Raw genomic sequence first — 19,510 nt, 5'->3', positions numbered from 1 at the left:
TGACATGGTCCCATAAATAGAAGGAATGCATGTTGGCATCAAACACACACCTAATGGAGGCATATAATAAGGCACATTTGTTTTCTTTTTTCATTTCCAAATTTGGTGTCAATAAGCTGTCACCAAATAATGACCTTCTCATCAAATTCTACATTTGTCCGGACATGCATTTATTGTATTTAAGGAACCATGGCAAAGCCACTTTAACCTCAGCAGACATATATTCCAGATCAACAGAGATAGGCAAAGTGCAATCTAGTGTTTACTACTATTAAATACAAATGGAAAAGCATCAAGTGATGCTAATAGTAAATAATTCAGCAAAAACCCATACAGAAATTACAATTTTGTGTGCCTTTTCCTCTTATTTCAAATAACAAGGTAATGTAGTCAGGAAAAAGCAAAAATACAAACAGCAGTGGGAAAATGGGCCTATAAATGTCATTCCATGCAGAAGAAATTTCTAGAGAGAGTTATATAAAAGCCTTTTGACAATGAAAGAAAATGACATTTATCCCTATAATGCTTACATTTTAGGGCTAAGACACATGGAGCTACTTAGTAGCAGCTACTTGTCATTGAGAATTGCCTCTGCTAAACTATACATATAGGCAATTATCGGTAAATTATCTAACTCAGTGCTGTCCAACTGGCGGCCCGCGACCCCCCTCTTTGTGGCCCCCCACCTGTCTGGCTGCTTTGATGGCTTACCTTTGTATAAGCTTTAAATGGTATCAGTATTGAGATTAACAGGCCCCCCTGCATGGTTAACACCTCAGATTCAGGCTGTAAACCCCCTGTATTGTTTAAAAATGTAAACCCCTGTGTTGTTCACACCTTTTAATCCCTGCATTGTTCACCCCCTGCAGTGTTCACAGCTCAGGCTCAGGCTGTAATCACCCACATTGTTCCCCTGTTCACACGTCAGGCTGTAATCACCCACATTCTTCAACTGTTCACACCTCAGCAGTAGAAATCCACAAATATACACTATAAAAAGAACATATACTGAGGTGGTACTGCAATTAAAAAGTTTTTTAATATATAGTTATTGTTCAGACTGTAGGAGCAGTGCCAGAATTGTGTCACTGTAGGCTGCCTGTGTGTGCCATACTCTACCTGCCGTATGCTGCCTGTGTGCCATACACACAGGCAGCATAGGACAGGCAGAGTATGACACACGCAGGCAGGGTAAGGCAGGCAGAGTATGGCACACACAGGCAGGGTAGGCCTGGCAGAGTATGGCACACACAGGCAGGGTAGAGAAGGCAGAGTATGGCAGGTTTTTGCTGTACTACCACCATTAATATGGCTATGGTTATGCGTTAACATGGGTGTGGTTTCAAGTGGGTGTGGTTTTAAAAAGGTGAGTGGTCAAAACTAGGTGCCATACTCTACCTGCCGTATGCTGCCTGTGTGTGCCATACACACAGGCAGCATAGGACAGGCAGAGTATGACACACGCAGGCAGGGTAAGGCAGGCAGAGTATGGCACACACAGGCAGGGTAGGCCTGGCAGAGTATGGCACACACAGGCAGGGTAGAGAAGGCAGAGTATGGCAGGTTTTTGCTGTTCTACCACCATTAATATGGCTATGGTTATGCGTTAACATGGGTGTGGTTTCAAGTGGGTGTGGTTTTAAAAAGGTGAGTGGTCAAAACTAGCTTCCATTACCGGCCCTCCACCACGGAGGCCAGAAAAATTCCGGCCCTCGGTACCACAGACGTTGGACAGCACTGATCTAACTGATTAGCCATGCTAGCCAAACAGACACATAGAGATAATTATCAGTAAATTATCAGCATTGTCTATTTTTGTATTGTATAGTTCTGCTACTAGTAGGTCTGTTTGTTTTTACCATTATGGTGACCATAGATCTCACCAATTAGCCATGTTAGCAAAACAGAGAGATACCGTAGAAGGGTCCATACATGCATGGCCACCTGTTGGACTACAGTCCCCTAGGATCCTTTAACCCATACACACAGCTGTCAACTTTCCAATATTGGTATCCGGGGGATACCTGAAAGTGTCATCACATAAGTCACACACACACACTTTCGGCAAATTACTTCACAATAAGCTTACTGTGGAGACCGGGGGAGAGCCACCAAAACCTGGTAACTCCTGAACAAATAGGGGGTTGACAGTTTTGCCTATATGTAAATGTTGTAGTATGCATGAAATTGTAGTCCTGCAACATTTAGATGTAGTTATAAAACATTATAAAAAGATTGTTATAAAACCAGTGCCGGCCTTAGGCCGATTGGACCTATTGGGCACAATTGGGCCCCGTTTTCCTTGCTCTTCCTTGCACTCTGGAACCTGTTTCCTTCCAGCGCCACCCGGGCCACCCCCATTACATTTTTCAAATGGAGCGGTCCAAGCAGTTATATACGTTGTTGAGTTGCCAGTGCCTGCACACGAGGATGACGCGGGGCCCTTTGCGGTACCTATACTGTACCAGCCCTGTCACCTCACCGCACGACTAGCTGCTGCGGCCGTACTGTCTGCCTGGCCTGCTGCCTTTGTGCTGTACCAACAATTTGCAACTGGAAATTGACGCTTACCTGGCCAGTTGGCACCTCCAGGCCTCCAAAGTCCGCATTCTTCAAGTAGTAAGCCATGGGGGGCTCACAGTTAGTGACTCCTCTCTCCAAATATATTTGGTTGCCTAGTATACACTGTATTTCACTGTGTAATATGCCTGCTTTCTTTTTTATGCAGCAGGGGACTGTGTCTGTCATGAAAATCAGGGGGGAGCTGGAGGATGCTAGGGGGGAGCCGCAGGATGCTGGGGGGAGCTGAAGGATGCTGGGGGGAACTGGAGGATGCTGGGGGGAGCTGGAGGATGCTAGGGGGGAGCTGGAGGATGTTGGGGAGGACACTGGGAGGGAGCTGGAAGACTGTACTAAGCACAATTCAGCAGGAACAGCCCATATGATGGCTACATGAAAGCTTCTCAGTGCTGCGCTGTTCTGCTAAAAAAATTTTGCCATATGATGGCTACATGAACGCTTCTCAGTGCTGCGCTGTTCTGCTAAAAAAAATTTGCCGCACTGCACACGGCAGAGCTTTTTGTCCCTATTCACGTTTTTTAAATGTTGGGAGGTGTGCCTGTATTAAGCACAATTCAGCAGGAACAGCCTGAAAAACTATAAAACTATGGTAGCATAAGAATTCCCCTTTGCTAAGCATAATTCACAATGTACTAAGGGGGCCCCGCAAAAATGGTGCCAATTGGGCCCCGCAGTTGGTAAGACCAGCCCTGTATAAAACATTATTTCAATGTGAACATCTTAATGGGTTTACACTACATTCCATGACTAAATGGGCCAAGTGAGAATACTACAATGGGAAAACCCCACTGCCTCTTACAATCTCCAACCTCAGCATGAACAAGGAATATGCAGAATTAAATCTCATTTGAGAAGTTTCTCTAGCAGTAGTACAATTAACAAACAGAGGCAATTAACTTGGGCAATTGGTAGCTAAATCCTTTGCGTTGTTTCCATGTAGCACTGGGAACCTGAATTTGGTTCTCAGCCAGGCACGACTAATATGAACAATCTCTGTAAAGCACTGCGGTGCTTTATAATGATGATACTACTGTATATTGCATGTAGACTATAATGATGATACTATATTGCATGTGCAGTATATACAACAAATTAATTACTCACTATTAAGAAGCCAACATTGTCATACAGCACTTGCTACTGTCTTCATAGCCATGCATATCCCAAAGGGGAGTATTGTTCTCCTTTATTTATATAACTTTGACACATTTAAAGCACATTACAGAGACTGTTCAGTATTCACATCAGTCTCTATCCCATTGCCAGTCTTTACCCTGTCACATTTACATAGCACACTAGGGTCAATTTCATCAGGAGCCAGTTAACCTGCCTTTTACACTATTGGAGTTGATAAGAAAGTAGAAAACTTACAAAAATCCAGTGAAAATGTACTGACTTAGAACATACCCAGGTTAGACCCAAACGCAAGGAAACCATTACCCAACAAAACTGCACTCCTTACCACTGAGGCATCATGCCACCCAGTTGCTATAAACAGATATTTTCAACAATTTGAACCAAGACAAAGATGAAATTAGCAAAGGTGATGTAAATGTCTAACAAAGCGGGAACTATTTGGAAAAATTAAACTTACCAAACCTTACCAATGAATTAACCTTAACAAAGCAGGTTGTATGTTAAACTCAACAGATAAAACACATGGAGGGGCTACATTGTAGTCATCCAAATCAATTAGCTACGCTGCGTAGCACAGATATTATTATTATTACTACACAAGTATGAGATCCAAAAAAACTTGTAACCTGGGGTTTTTTGGATAAGGAATCTTTCCATAATTTGGATCTCCACACCTTAAGTCTGCTGAAAATAATTTAAACATTAAATAAACCATATAGGATTGTTTTGCCTATGAATATGGATTCATGTGGCTTAGTTACCATCAATTACAAACTACTGTTTTATTATTATAGAGAAAAAGATAATCATTTTGAAAAATTATTTTTTTTTTTTTGCTTAAAATGGAGTCTATGGGAGATTGCCTTCCCTTAAGTTAAAGCATCCTGGATAATGGGTTTCTGCATACCTGTATAACAATGGAACACATATATACACTGAACAATCGCATACCTCCCAACTGTCCCGCTTTCCGCGGGACAGTCCCTGTTTTTAGAGCGCATCCCGCTGTCCCGGATAGTTCCATGAATGTCCCGCATTTCCGTAATAAATTACGGAAATGCGGAACATTCATTGACTTACCCGGGACAGCGCGATGCGTTGGCGCTCCTTCCTCCCCAGCGGCTCCTCGGTGTATGCGGCTCCTTCTCCGGCGGTCCCAGGTACTTTTATAAGGTTGCGCCCTTACGCACGGGCGCAACCTTATAAAAGGGCCTGGGACTGCCGGAGAAGGAGCCGCATACACCGAGGAGCCGCTGGGGATGAAGAAGAAGGGAGTGCTGTGTATGGGGCACTGTGTATGGGGGGGGGGGGTGTCTCAATTGGGGGCACTGTGTATGGCAGGGGCTGTCTCTATTGGGGGCACTGTGTATGGGGGGGGCTGTCTCTATTGGGGGCACTGTGTATGGGAGGGGCTGTCTCTATTGGGGGCACTGTGTATGGGGGGTGTCTCTATTGGGGGCACTGTGTATGGGAGGGGCTGTCTCTATTGGGGGCACTGTGTATGGGAGGGGCTGTCTCTATTGGGGGCACTGTGTATGGGGGGGCTGTCTCTATTGGGGGCACTGTGTATGGGGGGACTGTCTCAATTGGGAGCACTGTTTTTGGGGGGACTGTCTCAATTGGGGGCACTGTTTTGGGGGGGACTGTCTCAATTGGGGGCACTGTTTTGGGGGGACTGTCTCAATTGGGGGTGCTGTTTTTGGGGGACTGTCTCAATTGGGGGCACTGTTTTTGGGGGGGAGTGTCTCAATTGGGGGCACTGTGAATTGGGGGGAGTGTCTCAATTGGGGGCACTGTGAATGGGGGGGACTGTCTCAATTGGGGGCACTGTGTATGGGGTGGGACTGTCTCAATTGGGGGCACTGTGTATGGGGTGGGACTGTCTCAATTGGGGGCACTGTGTATGGGGTGGGACTGTCTCAATTGGGGGCACTGTGTATGGGGGGGCTGTCTCTATTGGGGGCACTGTGTATGGGGGGACTGTCTCAATTGGGAGCACTGTGTATGGGGGGACTGTCTCAATTGGGAGCACTGTTTTTGGGGGGACTGTCTCAATTGGGGGCACTGTTTTTGGGGGGACTGTCTCAATTGGGGGCACTGTTTTTGGGGGGACTGTCTCAATTGGGGGCACTGTGTATGGGGGGGGAGTGTCTCAGTTGGGGGCACTGTGAATGGGGGGGAGTGTCTCAATTGGGGGCACTGTGAATGGGGGGGAGTGTCTCAATTGGGGGCACTGTGTATGGGGTGGGACTGTCTCAATTGGGGGCACTGTGTATGGGGTGGGACTGTCTCAATTGGGGGCACTGTGTATGGGGTGGGACTGTCTCAATTGGGGGCACTGTGTATGGGGTGGGACTGTCTCAATTGGGGGCACTGTGTATGGGGTGGGACTGTCTCAATTGGGGGCACTGTGTATGGGGTGGGACTGTCTCAATTGGGGGCACTGTGAATGGGGGGGACTGTCTCAATTGGGGGCACTGTGTATGGGGTGGGACTGTCTCAATTGGGGGCACTTTGTATGGGGTGGGACTGTCTCAATTGGGGGCACTGTGTATGGGGTGGGACTGTCAATTGGGGGCACTTTCTATGGGGGGCATTGTGTATGGGGGCACTGTGTATGGGTAGTACCGTCTTTTAGGCTATTGGGGGCACTGTGTATGGGGGGGCAAACTGGTAGATAGTTATAACTCACTAATAACTCACTGCCTTCTCTCTATATTTGTATTTTATATGTAGGAGTTGCTATATTGTTTTCCTTAGGTAGTACAGTATGAGGGTATAGCACATTTGCGTCTGATCCTGCCATTTCTACGATATAAAAGGAGAATTTTTTGAAAAAAGAAATGGATGGGGTGTGGTAATTGGGGTGTGGCAATTGGGGTGTGGGCACAAAAGTGGGCGTGGTCCAAAAAAATTGCCGCGCTGTGCGCACCGAATCTTTTTGTCCCTCTTTTCATTTTTTAAATGTTGGGAGGTATGCAATCGCCAAGCCTCTCATGAAAATATGGAATAGTAACATTTAAACAATGACTAGCATGGTCTGGGTGTCTATGCTCCAGATTCTTCACAGGCAAATAATATTTTCTAAAAATGGCCCATAGCCAAGAAGCTGGCTTTACCAGACACAAGACAAAAGGAAGCAACATATTTGGGCAAGGAATCTGTTATCAGCTCCATTTATATCAAATTTTATTACAAAAATACCAAACACATTTCATACATATATCACACTTATTCATTGGCATACATAACTGACAAAGGTCAGTTTAAGCAAATTTTGCAGGGATTTTACTCAAACCTCTTGTCCAGCCCAGTCTGATGCTATTTATTAGAATATATATAGGGCAGAAGCAGTTGATTTCAGACATTGCCCTAAATTATGACTCCTCCAGCCTGTATAAAATAATTAAAATTATTAAATAACAGACTTGAGACTTGAAGCTTAAAGGGCAGTTTCATCTATTTAGCAAAACTGTAATAACACATAAAACGACCCCAAAACCCCCCAAAATGTGTTCAAACTTTAAATAACCTGCCAAATTTTGTAGAATGGGAGTGGAATTTGGGGGGTGTGGTTGCAAAATGGGCGTGGTCAATTTTTACCTCACTAAGCGCAGCATTTCTTTTGGTTCCTCTTTGCATTTTTCAAATGTTTGGAGGTATGTGATACATCTAGGCCTATGTGGCCTTTCAAAAATCTAGGTACAGATATGGTACTTATAATCCAGAATGCTTGGGACCTGGGGTTTTCCAGATAAGAGATATTTCCATAATTTAGATCTCTATAACTTAAGTCTACTAAAAAAAATCTAAACATTAAATAATGACATGGGAATAATGACATATTAGTTGGGTTCAAGTATTAGGTACTATTTTATTATTATAGAGAAAAAGGAAATAGTTTTTTTTCAATTAAAATTATTTTATTAATTTGGACTCTATGGGAGATGGCCTTCCCATAATTCAGAGCTTTCTGGATAATGGATCCCATACATGTACACTGCTGGCAGTGGGTTATATTATAGTGCAAACAGCACATATCTTTAGGGATGAGCAGTCCCATCATGTCTACCTCTAGCACATGCAAAGGTAGCGATTAAAATACCTTATTTGCATTTGACTACTCATTACACTCTAACAAAATGGACATTTAATACAATTCCTTTTTCTTTTCCTAAAAAAAGAGTGGAATACATAAATCATTTCATTATCTAACTTATTATGCAAGCCATTTTTTTGTTCCGGATGACAATTTGGCCTTTTTGGCTATTGGCAAAGACAGATTCTTATCATAAGACTGTGGGACACTTTGCTTTAGGGTGCAGACAGCTACAGTGCTATCTTTATATAAGCCTCCGTGCATCCAAAAGAGCTAATTGTACTGCCACACTCATTAATCATATAGCTGTCTAAAGGCTGACATATATTTGGTCTTGCTGATGAAGAAGAGCTTTGACTTGCAGTATGAGGATCTAGAGTAGTTAAATCACCCTCCTCTTTGATGGTTTGAATAACAATTGCAAGTTCATGTCTCATTCATAAAGGCCATTTTTAACATGATTTTGTTTTAGTTCAAACTTTATTGGTATACTACATTTATAAAACATTGTTCTTAGCAAACTGGGCTTATTTACATTAGTGAGAATAAATGGACTAAAGATATCACAGGTTACTGTATTACATTTGTTTAGCAGTTTTGGCGTGATTCCCTTTAGAAAACCGGTTACCTTTGGGCCTTAATAGGAGGATTACTGCAGTTCCAGGTGTCATTATGCCTTGTTCCCCCACCTTTAATTTACTGTGACTTTGCATTAGAAAGGACTTACTACTAAATAGAAAATGAGGCAGCATGGGGGATTTTATCACAGATATATTACCATCATTTCAGGAGGAGCCACATGTACGCAATATGTACATACTGTTGCCTCAGGATTCAGTGAAGCAGGGATTTTGTCTTTTGAGGGTTAGTTGCATGGCCAACATACAGCAAGCTTTACTACTTAGCAGATATACATGCTAGTAATTAATGAAACTTTAAAGTAAACCCAAAATGGTATTGTGCATCTCTGCCAGCTTACAAACATAAAATAGTATAGCATGGTGGACAGGTATGTGCCATAACAGTACAAAAGCTTCTAATCTGAAAGAACTTTTTATTTTTATTTTGTGTTTCATTATATGTTATGGATGAACAGCAGGAGGCTATGTTGCACATGTGTATTCCTTTATTCACACTAAGCATGAATACAGTTGTCCTCTGCATCAGTAAAATATATACTTCCCTTGGAAGGTTTTCTCTAGCCAAGTTGGTCTGTCTTGAGCCTGGCCCAGAAAGTCTTGCAATGTACTGGCCAGTAAATTATAAATAACTAGTCAATCCGCCCACCTTTAATCCTCCACTTACTCCCTTTCCTAGCTCTTACACTAAAACCCCTCCCAATGCAACGCTTGATGAAGGGAGTCTGTTCCCTTGATGTCATGACTCAGCCATGTCATAACATGGCTCCACCCATTTACATCAGGACATGCCCCTTGTGCCCCCACCCCCTTAACGCAAAACAGTTTGACATCCTGCCAATATTTGGTGCAGATAAAATGCCCAACAACAGTTACAGTAAAATCCTAATACCCTCCCTATGTGTGGTTTGTACGCAGGCTATAGTGTGAAAATGCAGTATTTATTAAATAGAAAATTTAGAAAATCAGAGAACCTTTACCCCCGTTTTCTATTTGTGACATCATCCAACTCGGTTACAGACTGGAGAGAAATCCGATTGTCTGGCAGCCCCAGTGCACCACTAGGAAAAGAGGAGGACCCAGAGAGAGAAAGGGTTTGGAGCCAAAACCAACAAATCATTAAGGTTGAGGAGACTGCCTCATATAGATACAAATAAACCAAAGGAATTCTGGGAGTGAATTCCAAAACAACTCCTAAAAAAAAATCCAATTTACATGGGTTTATCCTAAAGGCTAAAGCTCACCAAAACCAAGAGGCAGCTCCACCTCCAGATTAACACAGCAAGTCTCCAGCAGAGGCTGTGGAGATTTTTTTTTTCTTATAAAAAAAATATCATCTATTTAGTAGGCTCCCGAGGGTAACCCCCCCCCCCCGCCCCTTAAGCTGCTACCCTAGGTACATATATATAAATACAGCCCTGCCCTCAAGTAAGTTCTCACAAGTGCAAGGAAAGGCACCAAGTAGCACTCAATTTTGCACCCAATTTTTACTACTGCAAATGAGCCTGAGTGTCCCAAGTTATTACACTTCTGTGTAATAGTGTGTTATTCTGCAGGATTGGTGTAAACCCATTTATATATTAAGTACATACTAATAACCAAAGTAAAAGCCAAGATGCTGATTTGTCTTTATCTGCTACCAGTAACAAGTCACTATGTGGTGCCTTATATTTAAAGACTGATCTATGAAACAAAAGGTACGTTAAATTCATGTTTTGTGAATAAAAGGGGGAAACTTTAACACTTCCCACATAGAAGGCTGATTGAGAGAACTGCAAATCAGCTTTGTGGTTGCAACACAGCTAAATTGGGAAGAAGGGTAAAGGTGGCCACACACGTGGCGATCTGCGACCCGCCACTAACCTTCAGGGCTAAAACGGCAAATAAGGAGGTAGAAACAATAGGATTTCTACCTCCTTCTGCTGATTCAGCCCTGACGGCAGATTTTGCTCAGGCGCCTTCTATGGCGCCCGATCAAAATCTTTTGACCTGGCCGATCGGAGAGTCGACCGATATCAGCAGCCTCCTGCGATATCGGTCGACTCGCCGACTTGCCATACAAGCACCGAATATCGTACGAAACGAGGTTTTGTACGATATTATCGGTGCGTGTATGGCCAGCTTAAGTTAAATGGAGAAGAAGAAACATATTGGGCAGTAACTAGCATCAACACAGTGCCACACTCATATAATGCTGCAGGGGTCTAATAGGATTCCTTGCATTAATAGTAGTATTGTTACACCCACTAATAATGTAAAAATGCAGATCATTAAGGTTCCCTGTTTATAATAGCACATATACACAAGTAAATGTAAATTCAGCTTCTACATATGGAAACCTATTTCTTGAAGAATGTAAGATTTTTTTTAGCGTACTGGAATGCTGGCATATGCCATAGCCCTCAGTCAGTTAATATAATTCCTTTACAATGATGTGGGGTCATGTACACATGGGAAGCTGACATTTCTGAGTTATTTAAAAAATTATTTACTCAGGATAAATACGGTCACGTTGGCAGCATTTACCAGTGTGAAGTTTATTTGGACTAAAGCTTATATGTTTATGTGGACTAGATTTTCTTTAATTGTGATTCACCTCTCTCTCTCTCTCATAAATCCTCCTTCACCTCCTACATATCGAGGAACCCTGTGCAGCCTTTGGAATGTAAAGCAACACACATGCAGATCCAGATGTATGGTGTACTGGCAAACAACATATGTGGTCCAAATCCCCATATAAGAGGACTAAGAGTATATGTTATACAGGGGTAGTGACCACACTAGAGACTGGAATTTGAGTGGGCTCTGTGGGCAAAATAATGAATACGTATACCCTTAAAAAACAAACTGCACTGTAATAAAGCCAATGACAAAGTCTTATTTAGAGATTGAGAGACAGGGATGGATGGAGGAACAATAATAAGGAAAGAGGGGTGAATGTGGGGTATAGGCACAAAGGGGAAGCGAGCAAGTAAAGCTTGAAGAGAACACTGAGTATGAGAGGGTTAAAGAATGCAATTTTGTAATTTTCCACAGGAGGGCATTGTATCCTTAGATATAAAAGCTTTGATTGTCTGATCTTGATTTGAGATTGATAAATCTGTACACCTGAAACACTGCTCAAATACAGAAATGTGTGGTATGAGATAAATATAAGGCATTTTACAGCTGTAACAGAAGTGTGGTCAGTGTATTCATTCTGCTTACAGCATGGGCAGAAACTGTGGTACATGCCACCATGGCCAGTATCATGAGAGGGAGGAGAACTGTATAAGCAGGTGACCCTTAATTTATAAATGGGGAGCCTAGGCAAACAAAGGAAAGAGAGAAAACTGTTGTATTTTAGACTTAAAGTTCATCAAAAGGAAGAGCCTTTCCGTTTATTAAATGCATGCACCTAACCGTGTTAATGAACTTTTAAATTTTTCACACAGCAACTGTTCTAGTCACTATGCCTGGTGTACCCCACCATTGGATTTCAGCTGAAAGTGCCCAATGCTTTTTCCTAAGGCAGAGCAAATCATCTGCACATATACTCTGGTAATATTGTGCACTTACTCTGCAACTTTGTTGTGTACTCTACAGAAACTGACTTTAGTAAGCAAGTAAAGGCCATAAGAAATTATAACCAGAAACCTTTGGGATCACTATATAAAAATCAATTGTGTACTCTTTAAACAAAATAGCAAAGTTTTCGGTCTTAAATTCTACTTTTAGGCTAAGGACTACTGGAGCAGGTTAGTCGCTTGCGGTAGCAGCAATCTATTGCGGGCAACCAACTCGTTCCACAGGTCCTTAGCCTTAAAGAGATGGCATACAGAGTTTTTCAACATGATTTCAATGAATAGAGCTTGTGCTAAACATACTTTTTTGTTATTTATTGAGCAAAACTTGACAAACAGGGAAACTGAAGCTGCTCCATGTTTGTTTTTTGTAAGGTAGATGATTAGGTTATCAGTGCACAAATAACCCTCTGTATAAAGGACTTCTGCTTATGTGTAAGCAAAAACACAAGAGTGTGGGAAGGGAGTGGGTTGTTTATACATACAGTAGGTCATTTCTAACTAAACTCATTTAGCTAATTAATGTTTAGATAACAGATTGAAAGAAAATAATGTGACAACAAAAATAACTGATTAATTTTTAGGAGTATAGGCAAGTTTTTTGTTTATGTTGAAAAATGGTACATAATATATAGGTGTATATTGCTCTTTTAAAGTTACCAGTGGTGGCTATTTCTTATGTTACAGAATTGACCCTGGGTAAAATGACCATTGTTGGCCTAATTACAGGCTTTTTAGATTTCATTGTGTGGATTAGGGAGGCTTTCCTTATTCTGTTCCAGGAAAGACATTGAGGTGGAACTAGAAGGTTTAAATGGGCTGCAGATCCATAATTATAGCATCATTACCAGGCCTGGGGGGGACTGGGATTCAAAACAGGCCCTGGCATATAAGGCACATAGAGGCCCAAACAGCCCCCATCCACCCACTCAATAGTGAGGGACAGCAGCCTTACAGCCACAGATTGCCAACTCGGGCCTGATCGTTACACAAGAAATCATGACTGCAGTGGGAAAGCAAAGGTTGTTATAGTTAAGCAGAGGGTCAGGTGTAATATACATATCATAACCTTTATATGCACAGAAAAAAGTCCAATGTGTACATTTGCTCATTGCATTGCATATTCACTTCTCACAATTACCTGCCCACAGTGCGGTAGGATGGAGACTACGCTCACTGAAGAGATGTACCCTATGGGATTCAGAAGACAACAGTGACCCATTAATGTCATCTGCTATAAGCGCATAGCTTTGGGGAAATATCAATGGTAGCAATTGCTGTGGGACTTGCTGTGGATTGCTTTATATTACTATTCTAGTATACAAAAATAAAAGTCTATATAGCAGATGGGTGCAAATATCAACCAGATACCCAAATTACCCATACTGATATATATTTTTTATGGAGCTTAGGCATTTACTGCAACAAGAAACAGTTGTCAATACTATATTCCTAATGTTACCACTGTCACTCCTGGCTACTACTCCTTATGCTAACAACTGGACAAATTGGCAGAGGTGTGTGAAAATACGGCCAATTTGTCCGGCTTTCACAGCAGGTAAAGTGGCAACCCTAAAGCCAGTATAATTCAACTAGATTATACTATATATATATATATATATATATATATATATATATATATATATATAGTATATATTATACTATATAATCTATACAGTTTAATTAGGCTTACCGTATATACTCGAGTATAAGCCGATCCGAATATAAGCCGAGGTACCTAATTTTACCTAAGAAAACTGGAAAAACTTATTGACTCGAGTATAAGCCTAGGGTGGGAAATGCAGCAGCTACTGCTAAGTTTTAATAATCAAAATAAATACCAATAAAATTACATTAATTGAGGCATCAGTGGGGTATATGTTATTCAATATTTATTTCAAAGAAAAACAGTAGCTCTGTAAGCTGAGAAGAGGGTCAACAAAAACAATATTATATATATTATGAGTACTACCCCACACTCATTGCACATTGGCAAACTGGCAGCAGACCCAGTCCCGGAGGGATGTAAGGGGAAATAAGTATTGCTAGTGGGAGCCTAGGCCAGGGCACTGGAGGGTCTGGTTGCAGGTGGCCTAATTTGCACACAAAGGAGAGAGGGTGCTAGTCTAGAGGGACCCATGGCACCCGACTCGAGTATAAGCCGAGGGTGCCTTTTTTCAGCACATTTTGGGTGCTGAAAAACTAGGCTTATACTCGAGTATATACAGTAGTTTTGCAGCAATGTCATTGAATGAAAGTCCTTTATATAATAAAACAGAGTTTATTTTCTAAAATAAATGCAGTTTTCTTTCCTGTCCCACCTTTCATGTTCCCAACAAATAATCATTTGCACAAATGCTTATTTATCTGTAAGGAACTCATCTTCCTGAGCTTTTATTTATAGTTATCAGGAGAGAGTAGAGTGTTGTGCATAGTCAAGATTAGTAATGTTACGAGCATTCAGTGTTATTCTTCACTTATTAAACTGAGGGAAATTAGGTGATCTCATGTAGGCTGAGCATATATCCATTGAAAGTCAATTTATCTCTTTGAAAAAAAAAATGTTTACAACAGTGGCTTCCAAACTAAGCATTTGATAATATTTGTCTGTAATGAAAACCTGGGAGTCACAGAGAATATAAAAACTCATTTAAGCAGGTATGGACACAGTAAGCATAGGGCACTTGTGCATAAATAAGGCAAAGGCCCCTTGGTCATTGACCCATTTCCTAAAGCCAATGCCTGCAATCAAAGAGCAAAGACTTGGCTCTGTGGGGATGGGAGGTACTGTAGGTGCTGGTGCAACTCAGTTTTGGTAGGGTGTGCTGACTACCGAGGGGTGAATAGTATTTTATTTCCAAATGCAGAAATTCAGCTCTTTACGTTTAACTGTTCTTCAAAAGGCAATAAAACTGACTGATTTTGCCCATCCTTACATTTTAAAGGAACAGTAATACCAAAAAATGAAAGTGTATAAACGTAACTAAAATATAATGTGCTGCTGCCCTGCACTGGTAAAAGTTGTGTGTTTACTTCAGAAAGTCTACTATAATTTATATAAATAAGCTGCTATGTAGCCATGGAGGCAGACATTCAAAGGAGAAAAGGCACAGGCACATAGCAGATAACAGATAAAACACTATTGTATTCTACAGAGCTTATCTGTTATCTGCTATGTAACCTGTGCCTTTTCTCCTTTTTTCCAGCTTGAATGGCTGCCCCCGTGGCTACACAGCAGCTTATTATATAAATTATAGTAGTGTTACTGTAGCAAACACACCAGTTTTACCAGTGCAGGGCAACTTTACTTTACTTTAAAGCTCTTTCATTTTTTGGTGTTACTGTTCCTTTAAGCTGGCAACACAAAGAACAATTAGAGCTTATCTGGCCAATTGTTCCACAGGTCATTCAGCGGAATATTTGTGCAAGTTGGATGCTCCATGGTACAGATCTAACCGATAAGCCCATCAGTCAGCACAAGTGTGAAGAATACATCTCAGGGTAAGCTGATAAACACATTCTGAATCAGTTTGGCAGTCTGTACAGTATTCCATCCTGACTGATCAACTTTAGTATGATTATACTAGAGGCTAGTGCCCTGACCAGTGACTGGAGCAGGGGTACACTTTACAACATTTTTTAAGTGGTACAGGCTGAATACATTTTCTGCCTCAGAAAGAGCAAAGAAGTAGAAGCAGCATCCTGCTCCACCTAGAAAAGGGACCAAGCTCAACATGTGCCAGCAGCATGCCATCAAGCTGGCTGAGAAAAAGAGCTTTGGTATGCAAAGCAATGATGGGTAGCTGAGGCCCCCTGATCCTATCACACCATTAAGCCTTTCTGGAAGAGTGAGTGGTAGACACAGAAGGCCATGGGGAGACAAGGAGCTGGTCTAATGATGATCTGCTCAAATAGTGTGCACCCTCCCCGCTCCTTCCCCACTTACTGAAAAATACTTGCACCCCAGACATTTGGCTCTGGTCCCTACCTCAAGTAGCAGAACTGGGGCTGACATTTAGGGATTCCAACTGTGCACCCTGCAGGTAACGGGCACAGGGCTAGATCACTTCTGTAGCAAATCCCCACAAACGTGATGTTATTATTCTGCCCTGTTACACTTGGCAAGCTATAAAATCTCAAGGGCTGCTGAATTTTACAGGCATTTCCCCAGGCAATGACTTATCATGAGGCGACGACCGCTAGTGTGAATAACTACATGCACATTAATGAAATCTGTTCTTCCAAATCACTAGATAAGTTCCCTAAATGGTCTCCCTAAATATTCTTTAAATAATCAGAATTATGGGAAATCAGTGACTCTTTCTATTTGATTATGTTTTGCTACATTTGCCAAAAAACAACAGCCTGTGATAAACAGCATCAATCAGAATAAATGATGAGACAACACTAAGATAAAAAGCTTTGTGTTCTTTATACAAGAACATTGTCTTTGATTTAAACAAAGGTGTGCTTTTTCTCATGACAAACACACTTATCTATTCAGTGCAGATACTGTAGGGTGAACAAAGCACAAAAACTTATTGTTGGAAAGGTATAGTGTCACTGCCATCACAGCTTTAACTACAGAGCCGCTGGTGACACTGTTTCGTGCTCTTACTGCGTAACCTAGGCAGACACATTATTAGACTCACAGAGGAAAATTAAAGCTTTACCTCTAAATCCTATAACTCAAGTGCTGCAACTTACATCCTTTACCTCTTGCGTCTAGGACTCAACCATAGCAGAACATACACGCAACATCTGAGGCACACATACTGATAGCATACCGGGCATGATAAAATCAGGAGCCAGCCTTATTACATAATCCTATGGCTACATCCAGTTTCCATAGATTGAAATGAGCATATAATGGAAATTTCATGTCTTACTTACACCCTGGAATCAAAAAGTGAATAAATATCATGTGAGTCAAAATTTGTCTTACAAATTTGCTACAGTAGTAAGGTGGGCAGCGATAATCACGTGTTCAGTGCCAGCGAAATCATAATTGCAAATAAGGTATGGGGGGCAAGGAAAGATATTGTTTTATTGTTTCTGTGAAAAAATGGAAATTGGAAAAAAATAATTGTTGGCTTAAATAGGAAGGTGACATTCTCATATTTCAGAGCTTTCTGGATAAGGGGTTTCTGGATAATAAATCCCATACCTGCACTGACATTAAAGTGTTACTCTAGAGTATTCTGAACACTGTAAAAAAAAAACACTGAACAATTCAGTCATGTAGATTTTTTCTCCTGCTAAAGAAATTCTACAGTGTGTGTTTGCACATGTGTATGTGTGTTTGTGTGTTAGTGCCTGTGTTACTCAGATGTTGATAGAGGCAAGTGGAAAGCTGTTCACATCATGTAACTTTATGGGAGAAGACACAACTGGGCTACTAGTAGCAGCTACTTTTTTAAGGCTACTAAACTCCAGAAAATCCCCTGCCATAGACAATACTGAGAATTTCCTCTGCTAAAACACATGTAGAGAGAATTATCAGTAAATGATCAGCACTGTCTTTTTTATTAGCCACAACAAGTAGCTGCTACTAGTAGCTCTGTGTGTCTTCACCCTAAAGGTAAAGTAACCAGGTATTTTGCAGTATTCCCATTTATGATCATTAAGCTAAAGTGGCTCATAGAGATATAGTTGACAGTTTTAGCCTATATTAGAAGTAGCCATATGACACAATCACATTCATTTCTTTATGAGCTGTTTGGAGGTTTTTTGTTTTTTACTTTTTAACATAAATCTTATAGTGCACTATATATGAGTATCTAGTCCATTATTAGTGCTACTTGGAAGTTAAAATCCCACATTATTCCCACCCAAACGATTCCCTCCCATTTTATACACAAGCAGGGCTGATAATTTGGACAGGATTTCGCATGTTGTATCACTGATAATATTTCTATAGGAGCAAAAGTAGCAATCTCAAGCTCTATGTTGACATGAATAACATCCCAACCTTGTGCTGAATTACAAACATGGATTTATTCCGTGCCACTGAGCATACAGAATGGTCACTGTGAGAATCTGAAGTGAAAATAGAAAATGACATTTGCTATGCATACAGCACATCCTGCCTGTAGGAATGCCAGATATTAGGTACAGATGACAGTTACACAGGGAGACTTGCCACCCCCCCAAGTTTCATACCCACCAGCATTCTGCAGCTTCTTGTTCCTCAGGACAGACAAAATGACCAGCATATTGCCCAGGACATCCACAATGATGGTGAATATAAGAACCACCGCCAGGGCAGAGGTGAGTCCCTGAGATGCCCCGTCCTGCGCATCCTGCTCTGTGCCTATGGTGCCAGCTGTCCTGCAATCCAAGCAAGTGCTATTCACCTCCATCATTTCTCTGCCCCCTGGCAAAGGGAGATAGGGCAGGAAGGTGCCCACCGGACTGACCAGATGCAAACTGTACTCTACACTCGGTTCACCCCAGATAGGGATCCCCTAACAGAGGCAAGACCGGGTGCCAACATGCCCCCTCCCAGATCGCAACATCTTGATGAGCGGAGCAAGTGTCAGTCACATGTGTGAGTTGTTCCCTTCCCAATTTGGCCAGATGTTTAACCCACGCAGCGCCAGGTGGAACTATTGGAAGCAGTTCGGCAGCAGTCAGTGACCATGCCAGCTCCAAAGCGTTATGGAGGCAGAGCCAAGGGGAAGCTACTGGGTTTACAGTTCCATTTACAGGCTGCAGGGAGTAGTGAAAGTCAGAGTGCTGAGAGTTAATAGTAGGAGCTAAGCCACTGCTGCCGGGGAGGCTTCTGTTTGAGAAGCCGGCACACATTGTAAAGGGGACAGGGGGAGGGATAGTGGGTGGGGGGGGGAGCTGCAGGAGGGGCCAGGGAATTATAGATAATAAGGCTGGGCTCGGTGAGGAATAAATTGGGAGGGCTAAGGTTGTTATAGGGTTAAAAAGGTAAGCAGCAGGACTGTAAGCTTTGCTAACTACGTTACGTTTCAGAAGTTAGCAACTTACTGTTATTATCATCTTAGTTGACCAGTAAAGAGATGACATTTACACCGCTTCTATGTTTCATAGCAAAAGTGTTACTCTGCAAGAGCAGAAGCACAAATGGAGGTAAGGCAGAAAGGGGATTTCTGAGATTTCTGGGATTCAAAAAAGGATCTGACATTTCAAGTACACAGGGGCACAAACAGTCCCCCACCAGCCCACTAAACAGTAACTGTCTATGGAATGTTAAAGGTATTTGTTCAAAAATATAGGTGTATGTTACTGGAAATACAGTCTTATCCTCCACCTTAGCACACACCAATAATATTTCAGAGAGAGAGACAGGGAAAGTTGCTAAGGTGGCACATAAAGCAAGTTTAAGTATGGTTTTATTCAGGTTCCTGACAAAAAAAGATTAAAAAGTACACGTTTATTAATATACAATATATACTTATACATAAGTTTCAAGGCAGCTAGTAAACACAAATCAGAACAGACCTGCAGTACCTGCAACCAAA

The 19,510-nt window shown here is 41.8% G+C and overlaps 1 protein-coding gene across 1 annotated transcript in view; it reads right to left on the bottom strand.

Moving 5' to 3' along the window:
- mtnr1c (melatonin receptor type 1C) overlaps nt 1-18,801 on the bottom strand; it is a 100,412-nt gene extending 81,611 nt beyond the window's left edge. The window contains exon 1 of the mRNA XM_031891986.1: nt 18,184-18,801. Within this exon, the coding sequence (XP_031747846.1) occupies nt 18,184-18,382 (199 nt within the window). The 5' untranslated portion in view covers nt 18,383-18,801. The remainder of the gene's footprint in view (nt 1-18,183) is intronic.
- Nucleotides 18,802-19,510: the final 709 nt, after the last annotated feature.

This window comes from Xenopus tropicalis, chromosome 8, assembly GCF_000004195.4.
Source record: "Xenopus tropicalis strain Nigerian chromosome 8, UCB_Xtro_10.0, whole genome shotgun sequence".
NCBI lineage: Eukaryota > Metazoa > Chordata > Amphibia > Anura > Pipidae > Xenopus > Xenopus tropicalis.
This window is presented reverse-complemented; position numbering and strand designations above follow the sequence as displayed.